Genomic DNA, 23,219 nt, shown 5'->3' with positions numbered 1-23,219 from the left:
GGAGCTCAATTGCTCGCTATGACGTGCGCTGACCACCAAAGGGTGGCACAGAACAAAGAGAGGTCCCAGCCGGCAGTCGCTAGGAGCCCTACCCATGCATGAATTTTGTGCACTGGGCCTCTAGTTAGATTATAAGTCCATCCTATCCAAAGAATGAACTAAAATTAAAACTGCCATTGTGGTCTCAGATGTAAAGAAGAGAACCCCATGGGACTTCCTGTTTCTCAAGGCCCCACCCATACAGCTAGAGTGAAAGGAAGTTGAGCACTGAAGACCTTCCTGGCTGCAGCGTTCAGCAGGCTCTGGAGCGAAGATGTACTCCGAACGGTTGAAGTGGTGTCTGGCTCTACAGCTTCTACTGCCTTATTGCTTCTCGGAGACCAGCATCCAAGGTATTTTCCACAGATTGTCTGCCTATAATTGTGCACTGGTTGGATGGAAAAGAGGACATGGGATGTGGCTCAACCTGAGTTCCATCTCTTTTCCCCAGGGGACATGGCAAAAATAGGACCCTAAGAAAGTAAGCCCCTCTTAGTCCCATGGTTTGCAGCCTGTGAGGTAGTTTTCAAATTTTGAATAAAAGGAAGTGTTGGCAGCAGTGGGAGGGAACAAGCTGGTGTTAGTTAGGTGGGGTCAGACCGGACCTGCACAGTGTTCAGTGACCTCGGTACTTGAGTTCTGGCTAGGAAAGGATTCAGAGCCAAGACTCAAATTATAAGAGAACATTTATTTAGAAAATCACGGAGGTAGGAAAAAGAATTTGTAGAAGAAACGGGCTTAGGAAACATGTTCAAGAGGTAAATGAAGAGATGAAGGGCCCTCAGAGCTTGGGAGTCAGGAAAGTAATGCCTGGGAGAAGGAGAGAGGGAAGGGAAAGGTGAGGGTGTGCTTGGAGGAGAGGGTACTGGGTTCTCCATCCTAAGGGTTTTAAGGGTGGAGATTTTAGGGGAGGTTCCAGGGGAAGATTTCTTTCCCCTCCCCATTTATTTATTTATTTATTTTTATTGTTCAGATTATTAACAGATGTCCCTCTTTCCTGACCCCATAGCTCTCCTCCACCCGGTTCCCACCCCACCCCAGGCCCTCACCACCCCACTGTCCAAGTCCATAGGTACTGCATACATGCATATAAGATTTTTGTCCAATCTCTTCCTGCATCCCCCCACATCCCGTTCCCCCCAAAAATTGTCAGTCGGCTCCATTTCCGTGTCCCTGATTCTATTGCATTCACCAGTTTATTCTGTTTAGATTTTTTATTCATTTGATTTTTAGATTCACTTGTTGACAGATATGTATTTGTTGTCACTTTGTTGTTCGTAATTTTTTATCTTTACCTTTTTCTTCCTCTTCCTCTTCTTAAAGAATACCTTTCAGCATTTCATATAATACTGGTTTGGTTGTGATGAACTCCTTTAGCTTTTTCTTATCTGTGAAGCTCTTTATCTGACCTTCAATTCTAAATGATAGCTTTGCTGGATAAAGTAATCTTGGTTGCAGGTTCTTGCTATTCATCACTTTGAATATTTCTTGCCACTCCCTTCTGGCCTGCATGGTTTCTGTTGAGAAATCAGCTGACAGTCGTATGAGTACTCCATTGTAGGTAATTGTTTTTCTCTTGCTGCTTTTAAGAGTCTCTCTTTGTCTTTTGCTCTTGACATTTTAATTATGACGTGTCTTGGTGTGGTCCTCTTTGGATTCCTCTTGTTTGGGGTTCACTGTGCTTCCTGGATTGTAAGTCTATTTCTTTCACCAGGTAGGGGAAGTTTTCTGTCATTATTTTTTCAAATAGGTTTTCAATATCTTGCGCTCTCTCTTCTTCTGGCACCCCTATAATTCGAATGTTGGTTCGCTTGAAGTTGTCCCAGAGGCTCCTTACACTATCTTCATATTTTTGGATTCTTTTTTCTTTTTGCTTTTCCAGTTGGGTGTTTTTTGCTTCCTCGTATTTCAAATCTTTGACTTGATTTTTGGGATCCTCTAGTCTACTGTTGAATCTCTGTATATTATTCTTTATTTCAGTCAGTGTATGCTTAATTTCTGGTTGGTCCTTTTCCATTTTTTTGGCATTCTCACTAAGATCCTTGAAGGTCTCACTAAGTTCCTTAGAGGTTTCTAGAATATTCTCGAGTAAACTTATACCTGTGGTTTTGAACTCTGTATCCAGTAGTTTGCTTTCTTCCATTTCTTTCATTTGTGACATGTTTCTTTGTCTCCGCATTTTGGCTGCTTCCCTATGCTTGTTTCTATGTATTGGATAGCTGCTAAGTCTCCTTGAGTTGATAGAGTGGCCTTGTGTAGTAGGTGTCCTATAGGGCCCAGTGGCTCAGCCTCCCCAATTAGCTGAGGTGGACACTCTTGGTGCACCCCTTTGCAGGCTGTGTGCACAGTCTTGTTGTAGTTGAGCCTTGATTGCTGTTGGTATCACTGGGAGGAATTGACCTCCAGGCCAATTGGCTGTGAGGACCAGCTTCACCTACAATGGAAGAGCTGCTGTGCAGGAGACACCCTTATGGGGCAGGACTTGCTTCAGTGGGGTTTTGGTGCTCACTGAGTCTGCCCCTGGAGTGTGCCACTTATGGATGTGAAGAGTTGTAATCTGGTATGGTCTCACACTGACCACTGGGTACACTGGCTCTTGGATCTCCAAGGAGGTGCAAAGTTAGCCACTGCCTGGGACCACCCAGCAGGAGCTACAGAGAGATCTGCAAATTCTTCCTCTTTGTATTGGGTGCCCAAATGAGGCCCAGCTGTGAAGCAAGGCAGGCTGCTGTTGGTGCCGGCCTTGGGCCTTGTTTTGATAGCTTTGGGGCTCCCTGACCCAGCTGCTGCCTGTTTGACAGGTTTTAGATTGAGAAAGGACAGGCCATTCATATGCAAAAGCTGCTGCACACAGCTTGGGTGAGGTTTAAAATTGGGTAGAGCGGGGTCTCAGGGAATCACCAGGGTGGAGAAAACAGCAATAGCTGCCAGTTATCCCTGCACCAGGGAGGTCCCAGCACAGGAACAATGACCATCGGGAGCACCTCTGTCTGGAAGAAAGCCTCCCCCAAGTTCCTGCCCCAATGCCAGACAGTCCAGTTTCTCCCTGTATGTGTCTGGGTCCCCCAGAGTCTCGCCCAGCACTTGAGCTCAGAGCAAGCAGGAGCTTGTACCTCCCTCCCAATTACAAAAGTGGCACACCCAGGTGCCAGCCCATTCCGCCCCTCCACACCTCCTACCAGTCTCAATGTGCTTTCTTCTTTACCTCTCTGTCTGTAGTACTTTCACATCTCCAGCTTTCCCATGGTTCTGGATGATAGTTGCTATGTATTTTAGTTGTAATTTTGATGTGGTTGTGGGAGGCAGCAAGTACAGGTGTTTACCTATGTCTCCATCTTGGTTCTGCCTAAATCCCAGGGGAAATTTTCAGTAAACTGTCCAGCAGCTTTTCATGTGTGTCCTTTCAGGGTTGTGGTCTCCATTGACTGATGAGTCAGCACCAGGGCTAGGGGCCATTAGTCAATGCAACTGTTCCTGAGGTCTGCCGTGGCATTGATAGTCTTGTTTTGCTGCTTTTTCGGCCTGGAGCTGAAATGCCACTGAGGCCTAAATGTCGTCTCTAAGGAAGAAAGGTCAGGGCGTCCAAACCACATGACCAGCAATGTTAAGGGAAAAAAGATCAGGCTGGGGATGAGGTCTCACCCTACAATATATTCAGCAGCTTTCTACCATGGCAAATGAGAGATTACAGCAGAAACTCTGAGCATAAATTTCTGTCAACCAAGAATAATTTTAGGCTGTAATGGAGAATAAAACACTATTTATTTGAACAAAAGATTGTAACCTGAGAGAAGCAGATTCAGGGAGCAAGCCAAAACTGTGGTCCACCAGGACAAAGGAGCGGCTGTCTTTTATGCTGAAAGATCCCTTCCACATTCCCATTCAGATGACCTCATTGGTGTTGACCATAACATTTCAGACTGGTCCATTAAGGTTGAAACTGGGAGAGGTTGAAACAATAATTAGGTCACATATTAAATCTAGGTTTTGTATTATGGGCTTTTAGCACAGTGACGCCATTTGGGCAGCCTATGGTTTCCTCTTTAACACTACCCTCACGTAATCTTGCTCTAACCAACTGAGCTACTTTACTTCCTGAAATAAATGTTACTTTTTTCCCCCTCCAGGCACTTGATATTATTTTTTATTTTCTCCTCTGGTTGGAGCACTCATTATTTCAAGGTTTCATCTTTCTCTAGCGAATTTCTACTTATAATGATTCCTACTCACACTTTCCACAGAAGCCATTCCTGATCCCCAAATTGAAGCATGTTGTCCCTTAGCATTCCATATTTTCTTTTTCCTAACACTTACTATCAGTAGTAAAAATCATCTTATTAATTATCTGTATCCACTGGAATGCAAGTTCCTTAAGGAAAGGAGCTATGCCTCCCTTGTCTCCCTGTCCACTGGCTCCTTCCCTTGACCTATCATAGATTAGGTTTGTTTGTTTGTTTATAGTTAGTCCTCACCTGAGTACACTTTTTCCATTGGTTTTATTTTTTTTTAAATATATTTCATTGATTTTTTACAGAGAGGAAGGGAGAGGGATAGAGAGTTAGAAACATCGATGAGAGAGAAACATTAATCAGCTGCCTCCTGCACACCTCCTACTGGGGATGTGCCCACAACCAAGGTAAATGCTCTTGACCAGAGTCGAACATGGGACCCTTCAGTCCACAGGCTGACGCTCTATCCACTGAGCCAAACCGGTTAGGGCTCTATTGATTTTAGAGAGAGTGGAAGAGAGAGGAAAAGAGAGGGAGAGAGGCAGAGAGAAACACGGATATGAGAGAGACACAAAGATTGGTTGCCTCCCTTACGCACCCTGATGGGGGCTGGGGATTGAGCCTTCAACCCAGGTATGTGTCCTAGACAGAGAATTGAACCAAGACCCTCTTGTGTGCAGGCCAAAGCTCTAACCACTTAGCTTTGCTAGCCAGGGTTCCTCTTTAAATAAAATTAAAAACGATCAAAAACTCTCTTTACTTTTCATGCCCCTTTACATAATGCCCTACCATTTTCCTTCCCATTCACACTAATATGTCTTAAAAGAGTTGTTCAGGCCTTGACCCATGGTAATCTGACTTATTGAATTCATTTGACTTCCCATCTCAGGAAATGGTACTCTGTTTATGTTATCACTCATGACACAAATCTTCAGTCTTGAGATCTACTGCCAAATAACTTCCCAAAAAAGTTTGTAGAGGTTTGTAAATAGTTGATCTTATCAGAGAGCCTCAATTTCATATCAATATTTTAAACATGCACCTCTTTCCATATTAGAAGTTTTACTAGAGATCATGTGACTTGTTTTTAGAGTAATCAGAACTTCGTCTTTAGAACATCTTCCTTTTTCCTGAATAGACTCTTTTGCATAAAATTATGACTTCCTTTCATCTAATCCCCCTCCCCATTTAAATTTTGCTTTTTTGATGAACAAGAATCATGGATAAGCACAGCAAATATCTGATTTATTTTCTATTGTAAACTACAAGTAAGTAAACACAGTTACTTTATCCTAAGCATCCAGACACATACCCAACTACTTCCTCCTATTAGAATTAAATCAAAATAGTAGCTTTTCTTCAAGTTGTTTCTCCTACCTTTTATTTTATTTCTTATTTTTTAAAAATGTATCTTCACCCTGACTGGTTTGGCTCAGTGGATAGAGTGTCGACCTGCAGACTCAAGGGTCCCAGGTTTGATTCTGGTCAAGGGCATGTACCTTGGTTGGGGGCACATCCCCAGTGGGGGGTGTGCAGGAGGCAGCTGATTGATGTTTCTCTCTCATCGATAAAATCAAAAAAATATATTTTTAAAAAATGTATCTTCATTGTTGAAAGTATTGCAGATATCCCCTCTTTTCCCCCATTGACCCCTTCTAGACTACACCTGCCCCCTGCCCCAGGTCTTCACCACACCATTGTCTGTGTCCATGGGTGATGCATATATCTCCTACCTTTTAAAATAAGGAATTGGTAGGAAGGCAAATTAACATTTTGTCAATTTACTTTAAAAATTGAAAAATACATAAATATACTCTACATGAGTAAATGTCAATCTATCTGAATTTATTAGACAATCCTCCATTAGCTGACTAAACTAACACCTTGATGCCCCAAATTGTATTACAATGTATCTGCATTAATTTTGCAATCTCTATTAGTACAATTAATCCATCTTTCTTCTTCAATTTGTGAATGGATTATAGAATTCTTTTAGAAAACTAGAATGCCTTTTTTTCCTTCTTTTATGGTCCATCAACCCTTATTTCTAGGGTTTCTATCTTCAGGTTTATGTTGCTTTTCCAGGCCACTCATTCATTAGAACCATGCGGGGTGGTGGCGTGTGGGCAGTGAGGAGACGAGGAGGCAGGGAGGCTGGGAACCTGATCAGTCCTGATTGCCGGCCAGGCCTAGGGACCTCACACGTGCATGAATTTCATGCACCATGAATTTCATTCATACATATGTTGAGCAATATGATTCTTGTTTTGTGTGACAGTATATGAGATCAGAGTAACATAAGTCTTATTCCCCCTTTCCTCTACCATTAGCTTTTTTCTACTGTTCTTTCTCAACCTATACAGTCATGTGCTACATGTTGAGATGTGTCATTAGGCAACTTCATCATTGTATGAACATCATGGAGTGCACTTACACAAACCTAGATGGCATAGCGTATTTCTCCTAGGCCACAAACCTATACAGCATGTTACGGTACTGAAACATATCTAAATATAAAAAAGGTAGAGTAAAAATATGGTATAAAAGATAGAAAATGGTACACCTGTCTAGGGCACTTGCCACGAATGGAGCTTGCAGGACTGCAAGCTGCTCTGGGTGAGTCAGTGAGTGAGTGGTTAAGTGAATGTGAAGACCTAGGACATTACTGCATACTACTGTAGACTTTATAAAAACTGTACCATTAGGCTACACTAAATTTATAAAACAACCTGAGATTCAATTAAGCACAAAATAATATGATGTGATCAATATATATGATATGAGGCTGTTGCAAGTATAACACAGCATATTGTTTTACAGGAAACTTTTTGTTTTGTTAATCCTCACCTGAGGATATCTTTCCATTGATTTTTTTAGAGAGAGTGGAAGGGAGACAGAGAGAGAGAAACATTGATGTGAGATAGACACATGGATTGATTGCCTTCACACACAACCTGACAAGGGCCAGGGATTGAGCCTGCAACCAAGGTACATGCCGTTGACTGGAATCAAACCCAGGATACTTTAGTTCACAAGCTGACACTCTTTTCACTGAGCCAAACCAGCTAGGGCTACAGGATATTTTTTATAAGTAGAGAGAGTACATGATAAAATAATGATAAAAATATGGTATAATAATACATAAACAAGTAATCTTCACTTATTATTATTATCAAGAATTATGTACTGTATATAATTGTATGTGCTGTAGTTTCATACACCTGGCAGAGCAGTAGGCATGTTTACATCAGCATCACCTCAAACATGTGAGTAATGGGTTATACTACAACATTTAGATGGCTATGTCTCTCTCACTAGTCGATAGAAATTTTTCCCATTCTAATCTTACTAGAGGCCCAGTGCACAAAAATTCATGCACAGGTAGGGTCCTTAGCAGCTGCCAGCTGCTGGCCAGGGCCTTCCTTTGTTCTGCACTGCCCCCTGGTCGTCAGCACACATCACAGTGATCGGTTGAGCTCCCAGTCAGTTGAACTCCCGCCTGAGGGGACAATTTGCATATTAGGCTTTTATATATATAGACTAGAGGCCTGGTGCACAAAACTTTGTGCACTCGGGGGGGAGGGGGGTCCCTCAGCCCGGCCTGTGCCCTCTCGCAGTCTGGGACCCCTCGGGAGATAATGCCCTGCTGGCTTAGGCCTGCTCCCAGGTGGCAGAGGGCAGGCCCAATCCCTAGGTGCAGCCCCTGGTCGGGCTCAGAGCAGGGCCGATTGGGGAGTTGGGGCGCCGCTCCTGTCATGCACAGAGCAGGGCAGATTGGGAGGTTGCAATGCCACCCTCAGTCACTCTCAGCGTAGGGCCGATTGGGGGGTTGGGGCACCGCCCCCTGTCACACTCAAGGCAGGGTCGATGGGGAGGTTGCAGCGCCACCCCCTGTCACGCACAGAGCAGGGCCAATCAGGGGGGTTGGGGCTCCTTACCCTGTCACGCACAGAGCAGGGTCGATCAGGGGGTTGAGGAGCTCCCCTCTGTCACTCACAGAGTAGGGCTGATAGGGGAGTTGGGGCACCGCCCCCTGTCACACACAGAGCAGGCCGGATCAGGGAGTTGGGGCGCCGCCACTGTCACACTCAGGGCAGGGCCGATGGGGAGGTTATGGCTCTACCCTGTCACACACAGAGCAGGGCCCATGGGGTGGGGGGGGAGTGCGCTGCCCTCTATCACTCACAGAGCAGGGCCGATCAGGGGGTTGGGGCGCTGCCACTCTCACACTCAGGTCAGGGCCGATGGGGAGGTTATGGCTCTACCCTGTCACACACAGAGCAGGGCCCATGGCGGGGGGTTGGAGCGCCGCACCCTGTCACACACAGAGCCTCAGGGTGATCAGGGGGTTGGGGAGCTCCCCCGTATCAGGCACAGAGCAGGGATGATCAGGAGGTTGGGGCGCTTTCCCCTGTCAGGAACAGAGCAGGGCGGATAGGGAGGTTGTGGCCCCGCCCGCTGTCACACACAGAGCCGCAGGGCGATCAGGGGGTTTGGGTGCTGCCCCCTGTCACGCTGATCCCGGTGCTGGGAGGCATATTACCCTTTTACTATATAGGATAGAGGCCTGGTGCATGGGTGGGGCTGGCTGGTTTGCCCTGAAGGGTGTCCTGGATCAGGGTGGGGAGTCCCCACTGGGGTGCCTGGCCAGTCTGGGTGAGGGGCTGAGGGCTGTTTTCAGGCTGGCGGGTGACTGAAGCTCCCAACTGCTCCTTTTTTTCTTTTTTTTTTTTATTCTGGGCCAACTTTAGCTCTGGCTCCAGCTCTGAGGCCTCTGCTGCTGAAAGCAGGTATCTGGTTTGTTTGGGTTCTATAATCGAAACAATGTATAACTCCAGCTCTGAGATCCTGGCTCACTGAAAGTAGGTTTCTGGGGTTTTGTTTAGCTTCTATATTTGTTACAATGTTTGAAACTGCAGGCTCAGAGGCCGGCAAGGCAGGCGGGGAACGTTGGTTCCCTCCATCACTGAAGCAAGCAAGCCTCATGTTAGTTTCAAACTGCCTGGCTGCCGGCTGCCATCTTGGCTGGCAGTTAATTTGCATATCACCCCGATTAGCCAATGGGAAGGGTAGCGGTTGTATGCTAATTACCATGTTTCTCTTTTATTAGATAGGATGGGACCACTGCTGTATATGCAGTGCATCATTGACTGAAGTCAATGAATGTATATGTGTACAGTATTTAGTTCTCCCCACCTACAAAAAGAGTCAACAGACCTCCTTTTACCTTGCATCTTGTAGGTATCATTTTTTCTTTCTCCAATTTAACCACCTGAGTTTTTACAGCTGAGGTTTATACAATTTGGGGTACCTTCATGAAAAAAAGAACAAAACCGTATGTACAAATAAGAATAAAAATAACTTTAGTTAGAATAAGAAAAGAAATCCCAGTGTATTACAAGTTTTAAAAAGCTTGCAAAGACTACCAGTATCACTAAAGGCAGAAAAATAGCATAAAATTTTTGCTACTGAAATGTGTTCATACTTTTATTATACTTTGCCACTGATTAGCTCTGTCTCCTGTCCACTTTGAACCTTGTTTCTCTCCACACCTACTGCTGGGAAGCTAATAGAACCAGTAGGGAACACAAGCCCAGAGAGGAGATGGTTTGTCATTATTTTATTTGAAAAATCTACTGGGCCAACCTCAGTGTCCTTTTTCTTTATCGTCTGAGTTAGAACTGGATGGATGATAAGCAACATTTCCTGTCCCCAAGCCCACTTCCCAATCTCCAGCTTTCATTGAATTCCTGATCAGGGGTCCAGGCCCTGTGATAAAGACTATAGTCATGGCTGCAAGCAGAAATTCTTTTCTTCTTCCCTTACCTACCAGGCCAGGCATCTCTGCCTTCTCTAAGTTGGGTCTCACTCTGTCTCATTGGCAGGTCAATCAGCAGATCCAAAATTCGCGCTCTCTGGCAGCAATGTGAGTCTTCGAAGCTCCAGTTTGCCTGAGAACTACCAACGTCTTGATTGGTTTTACTCTCCCGACCTGAAAATTTTAGAGTGGGAGACCCACCAGCCTAATCCTCACTACTTCGATACTAAGTTTAAGGACAGGGTCACACTTGGTCGTCAAGATGGCGCACTTCACATCTATAATGTCCAGGAAGAAGACAGCAGCACCTACATCCTGAAGGTGGTGTTGAAGTCTGGGTTTGAAGAGGAAAGGAGAATCCCACTGAAAGTGTTGGGTGAGTTTGGGGAACCCAAGGGCAAGTCCCCATTCTGGGCCCCTGGATGGGCCAGTGGGAGGCTTCCTGGTATCATGGGGGCTCTTGGGACGAGGAGAGAAAAACCTCAGGACAGGTTAATTTATTTCTCTGAAGCCAATGCTACTTGGGAGGGAGCCTGGGCCAGCAGAGCCCAAATTGATAGCCTTGAGACATTTAAAAACCTCTTCTGATGTTAATGAGTCTAAGATTTGAAGAGAAGAAAAACAATAGAGGTGGTTTCCTCTCTATTCTCTTTATGTTCTCCTGAGATCAGTTCTGAGCTCATCTTTTTTTTAAATTTAGTTTTATTGCTTAAAGTATTACAAAGAGTATTACATATGTCTCCTTTTTTCCCCCACCCTTGACAATCTCCTGGCCTCCCCTACCCCCCAGTGTCTTATGTCCATTGGTTATGCTTATATGCATGCATACAAGTCCTTCGGTTGATCTCTTACCCCTCCCCCCCAACACTCCCCAGCCTTCCCGCTGTAGTTTGACAGTCTGTTCAATGCTGCTCTGCCTCTGTGTCTATTTTTGTCCATCAGTTTATAATGGTCTTTATTATCCATAAATGAGTGAGATCATGTGGTATTTTTCTTTCATTGACTGGCTTATTTCACTTAGCATAATGCTCTCCAGTTCCATCCATGCTGTTGCAAATGGTAATAATTCCTTCTTTTTCACAGCAGCATAGTATTCCATCGTGTAGATGTACCACAGTTTTCTAATCCATTCATCTACTGGTGGGCACTTAAGCTGTTTCCAAATCTTAGCTATGGTAAATTGTGCTTCTATGAACATAGGGATGCATATATCCTTTCTGATTGGTGTTTCTGGTTTCTTGGGATATATTCCTAAAAGTTGGATCACTGGGTCAAATGGGAGTACCAGTTTAACTTTTTGAGGAAACTCCATACTGTTCTCCACAGTGGCTTCACCAGTCCGCATTCCCACCAGCAGTGCACGAGTGTTCCCTTTTCTCCGCATCCTCTCCAGCACTTGTCATTTGTTGATTTGTTGATGATAGCCATTCTGACAGGTGTGAGATGATACCTCATTATTGTTAATATATTTGAACAAAGACTTTATCAGACTTAAGGAAAAAGATAGAAGAGATAAAGGATGGAGCAGGATATTAAGGAGAGTTTTTAATCTTTCTGAATGTATGGGCCAACAACTTCTCCTCACAGATCCAGCTTAACCAGTATACATGGAATAAGGATTAGGACATTATACATGGAATCAGACATTCCTGAGTTAAAAACTCTGGCCACTTACTAATTATGTGACCTTGGAAAAAGATTTTAATATTGCTGTGCCCATATTAGGTAAATTTCTTTTGATGGTATTAATGTAAAAAAAAACACATTCAAACCTGTAAAGAATTTTTGTGAGTTTATTTGAGCCAAATTGTTGACATTTGCTGGGAAGCAGAATCTCAGGGTATTGAGATAATAATCCAGAGAAAGGCAGCTTTTCACCTTGTTTTATACATTATAATCAAAGGAGGAGACGTAAGTGGGTCACATGAAATCCATTGATGGTAGATTAGGGGGTGGGAGAAAGCACAGCGGGGAAGCCTCTGGGATTGGATAAAAAGTAAAATGACACACATGCTTCTTTTACTTAGGTGCATGCAGGATAGTTAACAGTCAGCAATTAACTCATTGACAATGAGGGGATTTGTGATCTCCGCAGAGTGGTGCCTGGGCTTTGAGGGGGTCTAGAAAAAGGGAAATTACATTGACATTCCAAGGATATGTTATCGTAGATGCAAAAAGACAATAGACTCAGTTATGGTAAATATTGACCTTTACCAGAATGTGACGACCCACCATACACTGCTTTTAGTTAACGTTTTAATTTCAGACCATCCTTTGTGGTTCCCTTAGGTCTCTGAGTTTGCAAAACCCCCAGACAGGCCTCCCCTGAGCTAGTCAGGTTAGCATGTGGCCTTTTTTTCATACACAATGGCAAGTAAGAGAAACCAATTTGATGTACCTTTAGCAAAAAAGTGAGAAATTATTTAAGAAACTAGGATTATTTAAATTAATTGAAGGACTTTGGAAGATTCAAGAAGGGCTGAAGGGGAAGAAGACTGAGAACTAAGGCCAATTCAGACTCCCCAGCCGCAGGAATCTGTGGACTAGGCCTGTGGTTTCCTGCCATTTACGTGACTTACCTCTCAAAGTCTAGACTTTTTATCTTTCAGTTTCAATCCCAAGGGAGAAAAACTGGTTGTGCTGGGGAAGATGTAGCAGCCTCTTCTCCAAACCACCTCTTTGCCTTTGGACTTCTCTGGGGCCAGCAGCTCCCTGACCTGACAGGCCCAGGAACTCGGCGTAGCCAGCTACCATGGGCCCTGTGTTAAACCAGCAGTTTGCAGAATAAGCTACACATGGAGGGCTTTTGGAGCGTGAAGGCGGGTGAGGCAGTGGAGTTCATCTTTAAGAAGTCCACCAAAGGCTCTGGCCAGTGTGACTCGGCTGGTCGGAGTGTCATTCTGTACACCATGTGGTGGCAGGTTTGACTCCCCATCAGGGCATGTACCTAGGTTAGGGGTCGGGTGCATATGTGAGGCAACTAGTTAATGTTCTTCTCTCACATCAATGTTTCTCTTTCTCTTCCTCTCCTCCTTCCTCTCTAAAAATATATATATATATTTTTAGATAATAAAAAAGGATGTCCACCAACTACCTGGAATCTGAGTCACCAGCTCTGGTGGGGTGTCCTGTATTGGGAGTGAGAGGAGGCCAAGAGGGCAGAACATGCAGAAGTGCAGGTCAAAGGGACAGGTGCCCCAACTGTAGAGGTCTAGACCGTCATGCCAAGGAATGCAAGCTGCCACCCCAGCCCACAATGGGCCACTTCTGCCAGAGCATCGGCCATATGGTGACTTCCTGTTCACTGAAGGCCCAGCAGGGCCCGCCTACTTACAGGAGAAAGAGAAAGAGATCCGTAACTCTGATCTGTTCCGAGGCCCAGAATTGAGCCACAGTGTGCGTGGGGGGTCCTTTGGTGATCAGGAAGTGTCAAAGTGCAAGTGGAATGGAGAAAATGGAAAGAGGGTGGGCAAGGGAAAGCTGGCACTGCTTGTATCTCAGCCTGGAGTCCACAGCATCACCCCCTCTTCCCTCTTGGAGGGTGAGCAGGGAAGGGGGAGTCAAAGGAACTCCAACCACACTCTTATCCAAATGCATGTGAGGGCTTTGGGGGACCTCCCTCCCTGTGCTCTGTCTGAGTCTTCAGCCCCAGAAGCCCCAGCGTTGAGAGTGACCTGGGTAGGGAAGTAGTTTTTCTTTTAAAGAAGGATATGTAATCATGCTATTTCTTGTGCCAGAGTGAAAACAGATTAAGCAGGAGACCAGACTGATAGACCCACCCACAAAACACTCCATCCTGTGGGAGGGCATCCCAGGTAAGGCAGGGTTTTTCCTTTCTCTTCACAGCCCACTCTTGGGATAGGGTTCTGAGAACTGTCCCAGGCAATGGGTTGTGATGATGGGCAAAAGGGGTGGTTGGGAAGCCAGTTGCGGACCAGTTACTCCTAAGCTCACTCCCATCCCCATTCTGGGCCAATACAACTTTATTTATTTGGTCCTGGTGTCCCACTCTTCCAGGTTGCCAACTGCACATGCTGTGGTGGGTGACCTATCTCGTGCACTTTAACTTTTTTTTTTTTTTTGCTACTTTTTAAACTTTCAGGTGTTTTTTGTTTTGTTTTGTTTTTTAGAGAGAGAGAGAGAGAGAAAAGGAGAGAGAGAAACATTGATGTGAGAGAGAAACATTGATTGGACTCCCTCCTACATGTGCCTCCATTGGGAATCCAGCCAATGCATGGGACTACGCTCAACCAATTGAGCCACACCGGCCAGGATCACGTTCAGGTTTCTTCTCCAATATTTATTTATTTATTCTCACCTCGGGATATTTTTTCCAATGATTTTTAGTGAGTGGAAAGGAGAGAGAGAGAGAGAAAGAGAAAGAGAGAGACCAATGTGAGAGAGACACATCGATTGGTTGTCTCCCTCATGCACCTTATTGGTGGTGGGGATCAAACCTCCAACCCAAGTACGTGCCTTTGACTGGGAATCTAACCCAAGACCGTTTGATGTGTGGGCTGATGTTCTAACCACTGAGAAACACAGGCCACAGCTTACTTTTTTTTAAGCAAAGTAAGCTTCCTTTATTTTATTATTTTTTAGTTTTTTAAATATATTTTTATTGATTTCAGAGAGAAAGGGAGAGGGAGAGAGAGAGATAGAAACATCAATGATGAGAGAGAATCACTGACTGGCTGCCTCCTGCACACCCCTTACTGGGAATGGAGCCCGCAATCCAGGCATATGTCCTTGACTGACATTAAACCTGGGACCCTCCAGTCCACAGGCCAGCACTCTACCACTGAGCCAAACCAGCCAGGGATTAAATTTTATTTTTTTATTACAGTTTACATTCAACACTTTCTTGTGTTAATTTCAGGTACAGCCCAGCAAATAGATATTTATATAGGTTAATAAGTGATGTTCCCTCTGGTAATTCAAGTGCCCACCTGGCACCATATATAATTATTAACTATATTCCCTATGTTGTAACTACCAATTAGTACTTCGTAATCCATCACTTATTGTCCCCATCCCCAACATCCCTCCCTTCCAGCCTCTAGCAGTTTCTTCTCTGTATCTATAAGTGTGTTTCTATTTCATTTGCTAATTTATTTTGTTCTTTAGATGCCACATATGTGATATCATATGTTATTTGTCTTTCTCTGACTGATTTATTTCACTGAGCATACTACCCTCTAGATCAGTGATGGCGAACCTATGACACGCGTGTCAGAGGTGACACGCAAACTCATTTTTTTTGGTTGATTTTTCTTTGTTAAATGGCATTTAAATATATAAAATAAATATCAAAAATATAAGTCTTTGTTTTACTATAGTTGCAAATATCAAAAAATTTCTATATGTGACACGGCACCAGAGTTAAGTTAGGGTTTTTCAAAATGCTGACACACCGAGCTCAAAAGGTTCACCATCACTGCTCTAGATCTATCCATGCTGTCACAAATGGTAAGATTTCATTCCATTTTATGGCTGAATAATATTCCATCATATATACTGTATGTATCACAAATTTTTTATCCACTCGTCTATTGATAGACACTTGGGTTGCTTCCATATCTTGGCTGTTGTAAATAATGCTGCAATCAACATAGGAGTGGATCTACTCTTTCAAATTAGTGTTTTGGGTTTCTTTGGATGTATATCTAGAAGTGGAATTGCTGGGCCATAGTTCCATTTGTAATTTTTTGAGGAATCTCCGTACTGTTTTCCATAGTGGTTGCATTAGTCTGCATTCCTACCAATAGTGTATGAAGGTTCTCTTTACTCCAGATCCTCACCAACACTTGTTGTTTGTTGATATTTGATGATAGCTTTTCTGACAGGTGTAAGGTGGTATGTCATTGAGGTTTTGATTTGTATTTCTCCGATGATTAGTGATGTTGAGCATCTTTTCATATGTCTATTGGCCATCTGTATATCCTTTTTGGAGAAGTGTCTATTCAGATCTTCTGCCTATGTTTTAATTGGATTGTTTTTTCTGGTGTTGAGTTGTATGAGTTCTTTATAACTTTTAGATATTTACCCATTATCAGATGTACCATGGGTGAATACCTCCTCCCATTCAGTAAATTGTCTTATCATTTTGTTGATAGTTTCCGTTGCTGTGAAAAACTTGTTAGTTTGATGTAGTCCCACTTTTTAATTGTTTAATGTTGTTCCCCTTATCTGAGGAGATATGTCAGAAAAAAATATTGCTAGAGAAATGTTTGAAATTTTGCCTATGTTTTCTTCTAGGAGTTTTATAGTTTTGAATCTTACATTTAAGTCTTTAATCCATTGTGAGGTTATTCTTATGTATGATGTAAGAAGGTGATCTAGTTTCAGTTCTTTTGCATGTATCTGTCCAATTTTTTAAACATCAGTTATTGGTTATACTATCCTCTCTTTTTATTCTCCTTCCCCTGTTTCCTATTTTGGACCAGCTGTTCTGTCCTAAAAACTTGACTCCTCTTTTATCCACCCCCACAAAAAAAGCTCCCCCAGTTAATGTCTCCCCAACTCTTTTTAATATATATATTGATTTCAGAGAGGAAAGGAGAGGGAGAGAGAGATAGAAACATCATTGATGAAAGAGAATCACTGATTGGCTGCCTCCTGCATGCCCCACACTGGGAATTGAGCCCACAACCCGGCATGTGCCCTGACCAGGAATGGAACCATGACCTCCTGGTTCACAAATCAACACTCAACCACGGACTCACACAGGCTGGGCTCCCAACTCTTAAGTGATACATATGCAAAAAGCCTGAAGAAGCTGAGAATACTCCATTCCTTGATCCCAAACTCCCGAGTCAAGACCATTTCTTGATACGTGATTAATGCCAAACACTTAGATTGCTGTGTGTAGATGGATCAAGAGTACTTTAATCTCTAACGTTCGAGTAGAGAGGAGCAATGAGGGGGCCTTCCATTTTGAAAGTGGGGTTTGGAGGCCAAGAAAGGGAAGAGGAATGTATATCCAAGTCACTCAGGAACTTTTATGCAGGTTCAAGAAACTTATGTCAAAGTAGCCACAAGATAGTTTAGGAGACAGATGAATGTAACTCCATCTTTACTGCTGAAAACCAAAGCTTTGTGTGAAATCTCAACTTCATGGGGAGGGAGGGTAAGAAAGCATGTACCTGTATGTTCTTCCCCTGATCCCTCCCCTTCATTTTTGTCTGCAGGAGACTAAGCCTCCTTGGGCTTTGGTGACCTCATCATTGGGGACTGCTTATTTGATGGCTGATTTTGCTATGAATTATCCATTTGCAATCATTTGTAATATACATACTAACCCTTTCCCTCCTCTTTTCCCTGAGAAAATAAAATGGGTAAATAAAGGAGAGGAGAGGAGAGAAGAGGAGAGGAGAGGAGAGGAGAGGAGAGGAGAGGAGAGGAGAGGAGAGGAGAGGAGAGGAGAGGAGAGGAGAGAGACTGATTAACCCAACTTGGTTCAGGTATATGTACCTGATCTAAACATTAATGGCCAAAAGGGTTAGGTTATAAAGCAGAAACATGGTTCCTAGCCTTCTGGGGTAAGAAGTTAGAAGAAAGAGTCTGGACAAACATCCAAGAGAAGTGTGCACCTCAGAGCCTTGAGTTACTCATCATAGTATAAGGATAATTATATCTACCTTTTAGGATGTTATAAAAATCAAAGTGTGTAATTTTTAAGTGCTAAAATAGTGCAAATAAAAAGCGTTGTATATATTTAGGTCCCACCAGCCAGACGGTCCCAGTTCTAAGAGGCTAGATCCCTCTTCTTGCTCACTTCCTCCATGTCACATGGCCTAAAAATTCAGGAGGAACTGAGAACAGGAAATATTGCAAGTCTCTTATAGTGAGTGATGTTTAGAAAAAACAACTCCAAATTTGTGTCATTTACCAATCTGTGTGGTAATTCCCACCACAGTCAATTGTAAGTTACTAATGGTTTCGCAACCAGCTTGCAAAATTTCTGAATATTTTAAAATCCACAATCTAGTTTGGCTTCAGTCCACCTGCCTGAAGATAAGACCCTCAGGATGTGTGTAGAAGAAGAATTGTCCTTTAGTCCCACCCAGGAATTTCTGGTAGCTCAAAGGGGGCATCTTGGAACCAGATTACCCCACCCAATTCAATAAGTCCCTTCCACAAAGCGCCCAGGAGCTGTGCTGCTCACCATGAGAAATGAGGAAGGTGTGTGCAAGACCACAGGAAGTGGCAGAAGAATTGTATAAAATGTATAAAATGTATAAATTGTATAAAATGGCTCAGCTAAAGCATGCAGGGTGAGTTGAGCAATCTGAGAGATGATGCGTCCAGAGTTCAGGACACCAGCCTGGCAGAGCTCCCTCCGCCCCTCCACACACATACTACCCAGAGGCAAACTCTGACCTGATCAATTCTCTGTCACATTTAAACCCTGTGACTGTGACATCTGATTCTGCAGGTGGTTTACTCTTGACCAGAATATAAAAAAGAGAGAGAGAATTTCAAGTAAAGTGACCCTAGTACAGGAAAGAGCAGATGCTGGGATTACCCTTTCGCCTGTCTGGCAGCAGAACCATAGCTGTGGTGATGACGTGACCTTCAGCATGCCTATAACACAGTCTGCAGAAATCCCCTTCCTGTGGACAGTGTCATTTTGCAAATGAGGAGGAAATTCAAGGCAGCAATTATCTTGCCTAACGTCACTCCACCAGAGCCAAGTACAGGATCCAGGCTGCTCTCGGTGCAAAGCTAGTGTTTTGTCCTTTCTACCTCATAGCTGCTCCATCCATCTACTCATTCGATACTTACAGAATACCTGCTATGAGGCAGGCACTGCACGCGACACTCAGATAGGAGAGTGAACATTCACAGAGCTGTTGGGCACTGCGGACAGGTGCTGGGGTTACATGGGTTCTTCTCTGTAGCTCCGCCAGAGTCCAGAAAAGGGCTTTGCCATGTGCAGGGCAGAATCTCTTACCCCAGGACTCCTGCTGAATCTGAGTCCAAAAGTCTTTGAAGGACAGACAGACCCAGGTGTCCACGAAGGCCATTGCTAGAGAAAAGGCCCTGAGCAGTTCAAGTAGTTGGGATACCAACTCCGACCGAGCAGGTCTCTCTGCCAACACCCTGCTGTTCTTTCTGGCCCACAGGCGGTCATAAACCTGCTTTGTTTCTGAGTGCATAGCTCCTCCTCCTGAAGCTCTTTCAGTCTAAAGCAGTGGTTCTCAACCTTCCTAATGCCGCGACCCTTTAATACAGCTCCTCATGTTGTGGTGACCCCCAACCATAAAATTATTTTGGTTGCTACTTCATAACTGTAATTTTGCTACTGTTATGAATCATCATGTAAATATCTGATCTACAGGATGTATTTTCATTGTTACCAATTGAACATAATTAAAGCATAGTGATTTGTCATTATATATGTGTTTTCTGATGGTCTTAGGTGACCCCTGTGAAAGGGTCGTTCGACCCCCATAGGAGTCGCGACCCACAGGTTGAGAACCGCTGGCTAAAGCTTCCCAGAGGGCCAAGCTGCTCACTGGTTCCCTCTATAGGGGCTTCTGCTCTATGACTCCAATTCCCACAGCACTTGTCACTCCTAGCTTCCTTTGCATATTGTTGGCTAAACCTTCACAGCATAAATGCCTCATAAATACATAAATCTAATGTCTCATCTTATAACATCCTCCTCATCTTCAGATCCTGTACCTAAGCCTCACATAACCATTGAGAAGACACAGGAAATGAACAACAGCTGTGATCTGATCCTGTCATGTATGGTCCGGAATCAGGCTGTCAACTACACGTGGTATGGGGACTCAGGACGCATTTCAGAAGAGTTCCAGAGTGGTGTGCTTAATATCACCGTTATACCTCAAAGCTACTCCAAGTTTTACAAATGCGAAGTCAGCAATCCTGTGAGCCGCAACAGTGACACAGTCTACTTCATTTCACACTGTAAACTGGGTAAGAAATATGCCCAAAGGCGCTGAGGTGGGTTCAGGGTCACTAGTTTTCTCTTGAATGAAGAAAGGTGCGGGGACCCGTTCAAATTCTCCTGGCACAGAATTTGATGGAGAATCCCAGAGGCATCCGGGAGACTCAGGTTCTACTCGTGGCTCTGCTAACACCTCCCAGGGAACGCACCTCACTTTTGTGGAGATCAGTGTCCTTAGCTGCAAAGGGCAGTTGCACAGGATGTCAACTCCTCGCCTGCTCTAACAATGCATGGTCCTGGAATCTGAGGCCAGGGTAATTGTAGGACAAGCTGCGATATCAGGGTGACCAGAGAGAACAGGGCAAGTGGGAGAGTAGGCCACACATTTTTGAGCAGGCGCATTGAGGGGTTTCTGGTAGATAGTCTAAAGCAGGGGTGGGCAAGCTTTTTGACTCGAGGGCCACAATGGGTTCTTAAACTGGACCGGAGGCCGGAACAAAAGCATGGATGGAGTGTTTGTGTGAACTAATACAAATTCAAAGTAAACATCATTACATAAAAGGGTACGGTCTTTTTTTTCAATAGTTTTATTCATTTCAAACGGGCCGGATCCGGCCCGCGGGCCGTAGTTTGCCCACGGCTGGTCTAAATCAACAACAGAAGAAGAGCCAAAGAGATGAGCATGAGGGAAAACAAGTAGTGAACAGGAGTGAGAGCCTTATCCTAAGGTAGAGACTCTCTGCTTTCCCCAGCTGTGTTCTCCTTGATGAATTTAAGCAGGCAAATTCTGGGTTTTATGCTGCCGATTCCTTCATCTCTGGGAGAATCTACTCACTCACTTGAGCATCACTCCTGAATCCCTATCAAGCCTACACAGAACCCATAGTGGGGGAGCTAAGATTGGGTAGTAAGTCTATGGGTTTTGGAGTCAGACACCTGGGAATTAATTCTGGGAGTGTCACATACTAACTAAGCAAATTACTTATCTTCTCTAAGTCATGTTCCTCTTAAATAACAGACAAAATAATAGTTCTTATCTTGTGTTGTTGTAAGGATTGAATGAAACAATGTAAATGACCTAGCACAGTGCCTGACAAGTCTTCAGTGAATGGTAGCTAAATTAGGCAAAGTCCCTTCAAGTTTGGAGACACTAGGGGTTTGGGTATCCCTTTAATAAACGTGCATTGCTATCACCAGCATTCAGGTCTCTCTTACTCTCTACACCCCTGAAATCACATCCGTGAATCCTGGTATACATATCTTTCTAGAATAACTCATCCCTGTGATGCCAACATTTACCTGAGATCCCTGTCATGCCCAGTCATCAGGGACCATGGTCCCCAAGGACATTGTTCTTTCATGGTCTTCTTGGACCCAGTCTACTTTCCCCCTATCTGTGCTGATTTCTCTATCTCTGCTGCTACAGGTGGACTATGGAAACTGTATGTTCTTTATTCTTCCTAACTAACTGGTCATATCTCTTCTAGCCTCCTCATATTTGCTGCTTTTCTGTCACCTCAGACTCATGTGAAGTTTGGTGTCTGACCTTGAGACCATAAGTTGACTGTGCTGTTCCAACACTACCTTTACATCAACACCTTATCCTGAGATCCAGAAAAAGGAAGACACACAGTCCCCGTCCTTTATCAAATGAGGGTGACTGCTTATTTGCAGCAAGGATGAAAACAATAATACATACATTTTTTGGAAGGGTTAAACCTATCTTGTCACTTTTTAGCTGCCCAAATTATCCTAGAAAAGCATCCCTCATCTCCCTTCCCTATGTTATCACTCATTGTCTTTCCCTTATTATTTTGTACTTCCTTCCTCCTCCTCCTGTCTGTCTCCTCTCCTCTGTCTTTATTCCCTTCCCCCCCTGTCTCTCCCTTCTCCCTTTTTTCCTTCTAGTTGGTACAAATGGTTAATGAGGTGGAGAAACAGGAAGAAGTGGTCCTTTCTGCCCTAAGGTTATCTGTGCATAGCATTAAATGGTCGTCTGTCTATACCTGGAGCTCTGCCCTACTCAGCGCTGTCTGGTGGAGGAGAATGATTCTTTCCCAGGCTCACAGACATGCAAGCACAGGACTCAGCTGAGCCAGTAATAGTTCATGGGTTTCTGCACGCTTTATACTTTAATCTGGGGAGACTGAGCCAGTCTGGGATGAGGATGTCTCAGGCACAATGAGACTGGATTCAGGGAGGAAATACACTTTCTGGCTCCCATGACAATGTCCACACCCCCACCCTTTCTCAATGCAGTAATCAAGACACCTAAGTATTTGGGGTTTTCTTGCCCTTTCAGCCCGATCCTCTGGAGTAGCTTGGATTCCAGCGTGGCTCATGGTCATGGTACCCACCATTCTTGGCCTCCTATTGATCTGAGGGAAGCTCTTCTAACTCAAGGGTGAAACTCGAAGACTGCAGGATCTTGCCTTCAACAGCAACCATGCTCTTAACCCGAGTAGAAGCTCTGGTTCTATGGGATGGAGAAAGTGTTTTGAAGCACCCATAAAGAGTTTCAAGTTAAATTATTAAAAATCATGACTACAACCCAGCTGGCATGGCTCCAGTGGTTGCACATTGACCTATGAACCATGAAGTCATGGTTTGATTCCCGGTCAGGGCACATGCCCAGATTGCAGGTTCCATCCCCAGTGTGGGGCGTGCAGGAGGCAGGTGATCAGTGATTCTCCTTCATCATTGATGTTTCTATCTCTCCCTCTCCCTTCCTCTCTGAAATCAATAAAAGTATATTTTTTAAAAATCATGACTACAGTATGGTGATTACCAGAGGGAAAGAGTGGGGGAGGTAAAAGAGGGGTAGAAATGGTGATGGAAGGAGACTTGACTTGGGGTGATGAACACACAATACAATATAGAGATGATGTATTATGGAATTGTGCACTTGAAACCTATATACCTTTATTAACCAATGCCACCCCAAAAAGTTCTAACAAAATAGATCCAGAGACATAGAACCATGGAACAAACTGATGAATTTCAGAGGGAAGGTGAGGGAGGGGGAAAGATTAACTGGGGAGCGTATATGCATATATGCACAGCCCATGGACACAGACAATAGTGTGCTGAAGGCTTGGGAGAGGCAGGTGTTGGGGAGAGGAGGTCAATGGGGAAAAACACAAAGGAGACTCTGTAATGCTTTCAATAATAAAGATACATTTTTTAAAAGTAATAAATAAATAATAAAAAAGAG

General features: G+C 44.0%; 1 protein-coding gene across 1 annotated transcript; it reads left to right on the top strand.

Moving 5' to 3' along the window:
- The first annotated feature begins 241 nt into the window (after positions 1–241).
- Positions 242–22,646, top strand: CD48 (CD48 molecule). The gene is made up of 4 exons (XM_036344358.1): positions 242–392; positions 10,154–10,462; positions 19,768–20,034; positions 22,308–22,646. Exons 1-4 carry the CDS (start codon positions 314–316, stop codon positions 22,385–22,387), a joined length of 735 nt encoding a protein of 244 aa, XP_036200251.1. The 5' UTR covers positions 242–313; the 3' UTR covers positions 22,388–22,646.
- The last annotated feature ends 573 nt before the right edge of the window (positions 22,647–23,219 follow it).

The sequence above is a fragment of the Myotis myotis genome, unplaced genomic scaffold (genome assembly GCF_014108235.1).
Source record: "Myotis myotis isolate mMyoMyo1 unplaced genomic scaffold, mMyoMyo1.p scaffold_m19_p_18, whole genome shotgun sequence".
In the NCBI taxonomy this organism is placed as follows: domain Eukaryota; kingdom Metazoa; phylum Chordata; class Mammalia; order Chiroptera; family Vespertilionidae; genus Myotis; species Myotis myotis.
The sequence above is the reverse complement of the archived record's forward strand: the minus strand, read 5'-3'. Positions and strand labels throughout refer to the sequence as shown.